Below are 5,160 nucleotides of genomic sequence, written 5' to 3'. Positions count from 1 at the left end.
AGTGGCATTATTCAGGAGCCTACGCCTTCCTTGGATGTTTCTACTAATGCTAGTCAGGCATTTCATTTACCAATAAACGATGCTTGGAAGTTCTTAGTTGAAAGTAACGAGCTTTTAACAAAGCAGAATTATCAAGATGTTCAGATACAATCAGCTTTTAGGTGTCAACTGTGTTTCTTTTGTTGCTATGATGGCTGCCAACCTCGTATTTTTAGTTGCAGGTAAATATAGCCATTTTTTTCAAATGCCTTACATTTTTCTCTGTTTATGCCAGTAGATGTTTATGATAGAGCTTTGTTATTTTACATCAAGCATTCTTAATCTTCACAATGCTTTTGCTTTTGTTGATATTCATTTCATTAAATTTACGTTATCCTGCTTTTCTCAAATGGTCATGGCCTAAACGCAATTATCTACAACTTCAAATAAAAAATACCAAGGCAAGCAAATTTTAAATTTGTTATTAGCGTTGTTTCAACATTTTAAGTGTAAACATTCTTCACAAATCAGGGCTGGCAAGTCTTGTTTTGGGGGTTCAATGGAATCATTACTGACGGACAATTTTCTGTAAATGTCAAATAGGCCCAAAAGTGACTACTGATACATATTTCAAATGAACAAGAACCAGCACTATAAAATGTCAATATTGGAGACCACGTCCCTGGTCTCTTTTCTCTTGTGGCCCCAATAAATATGTCGTTGGAGTAATACTAGTAAAATAATTTGCACAGCAGATGGTCTTACTAATGGCCAGGGTCTATGGCCAGGGTACATACCGTAAATCCTCGAATTGCCCTCCCCTCGAATTGCCCCCCCCCCCCGACGAAAAAGCCCAACCCCAGAAATATTAATTGTCAATAAGCCTCCCTTCTACCCTAAGTCCACGGATTTGCCCCTCAATTTGCTGATTGTTCCCATCAGAGGTTTCCTTTGGTATTTTATTGAATTACCACAAAAATTTATACTTTTGGCAATAGTAATTAAATGTTAATAAAGAAATTCCTACTAAAATATAAGGTGTCTTTTAACCTTTTAACTTTTAACAGTCACCACCATCTTTTTCAATTCCTTGTTATTTCAATTTATAGCGGATCAACCTCGCATTCTCGGAAATGTCTTCTGCAGTCTACAAAAAACCCCTGTTGCAACAAACGGGCACATTTATCCGTATTACGTTCTCTTATCGCGATGCCAAGGTTCTGTTAGCTTGCAGCCACCAACAAGAATGAGGTGTGTTCCTATTAAAGAGGAGGCTATTAAATTCCAAGCAAGAGATCTTGAAAGGAACCAAAAAGTCATTTTTGAGTTGAAAAATCACACCCAGTGTGGAGGAGAATGTGTCGCGAAACCCTCAGACTGCCCACCGTTGGCAAAATTTGAGAACTGTCAGTGCATATGCCCGTCTAATTTACCAGAAAGTTCCATGAAATGTCCTGCAGGACGAAGGTATGTTTCTGTTTTTCCTATAGAGTGCGCATGATAATTCTATCAGAGATGCTAACGAGGACCCTAAGCAGGTTAACGTATTGGATTTGTCACAGCCCATTTTTTCGTAGACAGGTATTTTGTTTTGGTCCATGCTCTGAAGAGATATCTGTTCTTTTAATGGTTATGGTTATCACCTGGATGAACCTTAATGAGATTGTAGTAAGAAGAAAACTTGAAACATTGAAAATTATGCGATCAGGTTTATCGAAGACTTATGCGATCAAAAATTAGATTTCGGGTTAGATTTAAACATCATTGTCCATGAAAATTTCTGAAGTTTTCTTTTCTTTATGCTTTGAAGTGTTTCTCTTTTTTGATGCTGGCTGGTATAGGCTGTTAAGAATTATGCTACCCTTGCAAATATTTTCAAAAAGCATCGATTACATTATCTCCTGCAGCACACGTGTTGTGCACTGTGGTATTGTTTCATAACAAGCGAACATCGAAAATGAAAGCAGTTAAGAATGCATGACTGGTTTTTTTCTAGCTGGAGCAAACAAGAATGTAAATGCAAATGCAACAATAGTAAGCAATATTGCGGCTCTAAAAGGTTTTTCGATGAAAAAACCTGCTCTTGTCAATGCAAAACTAAGAAGATTGACCGATGCTTTGAAAGGGGACTTTGGTTTGACCACGAAAAGTGCAAATGTTCACGTCACTCAACAAGTACAGGTAAGGAGACGCTGACGTAGCAATTTCTTACCATGGGACTCAGTCCCTTGCCCATGGATCATTTGCAAGCTGTTCAAATACCTCCATAAATTTGACAAAGACTTTTTAGAAAAAGTTTTGGTCCGACAGATAAACGGAGCCTTATTCCAGAATACTTTGCTAATAGCATTTTGTCCTTTTTTCTTTTGAACCGAAGTTCAAAAAGTTATTAACAGGCCTTGAAGTTGCAAATGTTATAAGTAAAAAAATCAAGATTGCAGAGGATCACGAGTTGAGGAGCAGTTCAATGTAATTAAAGAAAACTTGGAAGGCATTCAATGCCTTTGAACATTTAATTATGACACTCGAACTTTATTACAGGGATTTTTGTGGTCCAGTTACAGCCAGGTTTTGAAATTTGACATTCCTGTGAGTTAGGAATATGGCCTAGTATTGAATCTCGTGTTCAAATAGCTTCTTCTTAGTGAAATAGCTTTGAATTCAGAAAGCAATAAAATAAAAGGGTATGTTTATTACAGTGAATCTCATGGTGAATCTACACTAAACTGAATTGTTTTCAAATCAACAAGGCTAAGAACTTTTCACAAGGAATAGCATGTTATTCTTATAGGTTTGAGTACTTGATGAAGCGACTGCGTTTTAGAATGCACTTTATCGCGGTTATTTGTAAAAAATGTTTTGTTGTTTGTAGGTACACAGCCTGGAAGTATTGAAAAAGATGCCTTTTTTTGGATATGTCTGGCTGTGGCTGAGTTCATCATCCTCCTTGCTGCCTTTCAACTCTTCTTGTATTACAAGAATAAAGGCCTCATCTACACTCTACGAAATTATTGTCGAGGGAAAAAGGATTCATTTAATTTACGCGACAGAAGCACAGAAGGTAAGATTTAGTGCTATTAGATAAAGAACAAGGTAACTGCACTATATTCCCAGCCTCCAACTGAATATGAATTTTAATGAGCAAAAAAGTGTGACATCATGAATTAACGATTTCTAGATGTTCTTCTTTGGACCACAACCTTAAAGAATACCATGAAATACCTCTATTAGTGCAAAAGCATTTAAAAATTGGACAATATATGCCTAATGAAAGAATTCAAGTTTTCTAACGGATAACTGTTATTTTGGCTCTGTTGTTAACGTTTAGGAAAGACCAAACTAAAGTGATGGGGAAAGAGCAGCTAATTTACAGGTGGGGGTAACTGCCCCTAGTATTTTGCTGGCATGCCACTGGTTGCATTTTCAAGTTACACCTTACATGCTTGAAATTTAAAAAATTCAGCAACGCTAACTATATTTTTCTTCTCTAGCAAAGAAAAATGTTGATGGTATTGATTCAAGGATTATTGACGAAGCCGATCAAGATGTTTACTTTCTACATTCAAGATACCAATCCGTTGATGAAAAACCACTGTAGCTACATTATCAAGAAGTCTAGTTTCTGCACTTTTAACAATACTGTTAAACGTTGTACATTTTTATTTAATAGAATAAAATTCACGACAAATATTCTAACTTAATATTGTATAATACTAACTTATTTGTATATTATAAATTATAATGATAATAATATATTAAACGCAAAAATACTTTCACGGTTCACCTATCATATCAGCTACAAATGTCAGTATGTTATGCTTTTAATTAGATTTTATAACACGATAGTATTAAAGACATATTTATTTGTTATTTATTCATAGATTATTCATGAAGTTGATTTGTGTTGATTTTTTCCTGTCAAAGATACTTTGTGCTACTAAAAAAGAGCTAGATATAATCTAGCTTGCAGGACAATCGACGTAAACATACTGGGCTTCTTCACTCCTGTCTTCTATTTCCTTGCTCGAATTTATTGCTGCTTTGGTAGTATCTGTGTTGCCTTCAAATGCGTATAACTATCTCTCTGTGCATTTGCATCAATGTTTCTGCATCCCTCATATAATGATATACAACTGCCATAAACACTTTAAGTTTACCTTGTTAATTAACTGGATACTTTTGTGATCTATCCTCTGAAACCTTTCTTCTAAGCAAACCCACTGTGCATAATTTGTATAAGTAACGGTTGCAAGGGGTCTTTATGCTCGAGGGTTTAAAGGGACCTAAAATAGAGAGAAACTAGTTAGAAAAAGGAGTTATCTTCAAAATTGGGAGAAGCATGATACCTTCAAAGTCAAGATATCTCTCCAATTATTTCAATACTGCCATTTTTCAATCGAATTTTCTTTTTTCTTTGGCATTGTTTGGCTTGAAGGTCCCTACCAGTTGGAGAAAAAGGATTCGTGAACATTGGATTGATTGTTCTGGTTTGAGACAGGTTTAGAGTCCACAAATGGACCTAAAGGCAGGCCTGAACAAAAAATATCTTAAAAACTTCTTGAAGCTTTTCTTTAACGTATTTATTGTGCAATTTATTGGGGCTTAAAAGTTAGGTGACTTACCTCAAGTCTCTTTGAAAAAGGGCGTTTCAAGGATGTGTTTTAAAGCAAGGGAGCTTGATAGAGCTTTGACATTTGAATGCATTTTTCCATCTTCAAATTGAAGTGTTATATACAGATATAGGGTTATAAAAAGCTCGGACAGAGATATGACAACGTCACACAGAGAGCACAGGGTTGAAAAAATTCAATTTTTTTCAAACTTTCCTAGGATGAAAAGTATGCTCATTTACTCTTGGCGTGTGCGTGCGTGATTCATAACTGCCAAAAAACACAAATAACAAGACTTAATAAACATCAACCACAGCAAGTGAAAATTGCCAACAATTAAAGCACGGTTATCTTTTCCAACTAAACATGGCGTGATAGCTCTGGTAATAACTTTAAATCTCCGTTGACTTATTTGTATATAAAACATTCGCTGGCAGTTGCTTGTTGGTCTGATCACACGATTTTAGAACATTTGAATTTTTCTTGGAACTAAAGATAAAGACATATCTGGGTCTAGCAAAGAAACTATTTGGGATTTGTGCTTTAAGACTCGATCAAGGTAAAAACTTTA

The 5,160-nt window shown here is 35.6% G+C and overlaps 1 protein-coding gene across 1 annotated transcript; it reads left to right on the top strand.

Annotated features, from left to right (window-relative positions):
- Positions 1-9: 9 nt before the first annotated feature.
- Positions 10-3,830, top strand: LOC135683536 (uncharacterized). The gene is made up of 5 exons (XM_065198821.2): positions 10-221; positions 1,089-1,446; positions 1,976-2,160; positions 2,852-3,040; positions 3,471-3,830. Exons 1-5 carry the CDS (start codon positions 137-139, stop codon positions 3,575-3,577), a joined length of 924 nt encoding a protein of 307 aa, XP_065054893.1. The 5' UTR covers positions 10-136; the 3' UTR covers positions 3,578-3,830.
- The last annotated feature ends 1,330 nt before the right edge of the window (positions 3,831-5,160 follow it).

The sequence above is a fragment of the Rhopilema esculentum genome, chromosome 7 (genome assembly GCF_057945365.1).
Source record: "Rhopilema esculentum isolate cy_ngs chromosome 7, ASM5794536v1, whole genome shotgun sequence".
NCBI lineage: Eukaryota > Metazoa > Cnidaria > Scyphozoa > Rhizostomeae > Rhizostomatidae > Rhopilema > Rhopilema esculentum.
This window is presented reverse-complemented; position numbering and strand designations above follow the sequence as displayed.

Excerpts from the sequence above, each read along its gene's own strand:
- LOC135683536 (XM_065198821.2), top strand. The coding sequence starts at position 137 with ATGTTCAGATACAATCAGCTTTTAGGTGTCAACTGTGTTTCTTTTGTT. Across the intron at positions 2,161-2,851 it reads ACGTCACTCAACAAGTACAG|GTACACAGCCTGGAAGTATT; the intron begins GTAAGGAGACGC and ends TGTTGTTTGTAG. Across the intron at positions 3,041-3,470 it reads ACGCGACAGAAGCACAGAAG|CAAAGAAAAATGTTGATGGT; the intron begins GTAAGATTTAGT and ends TTTCTTCTCTAG.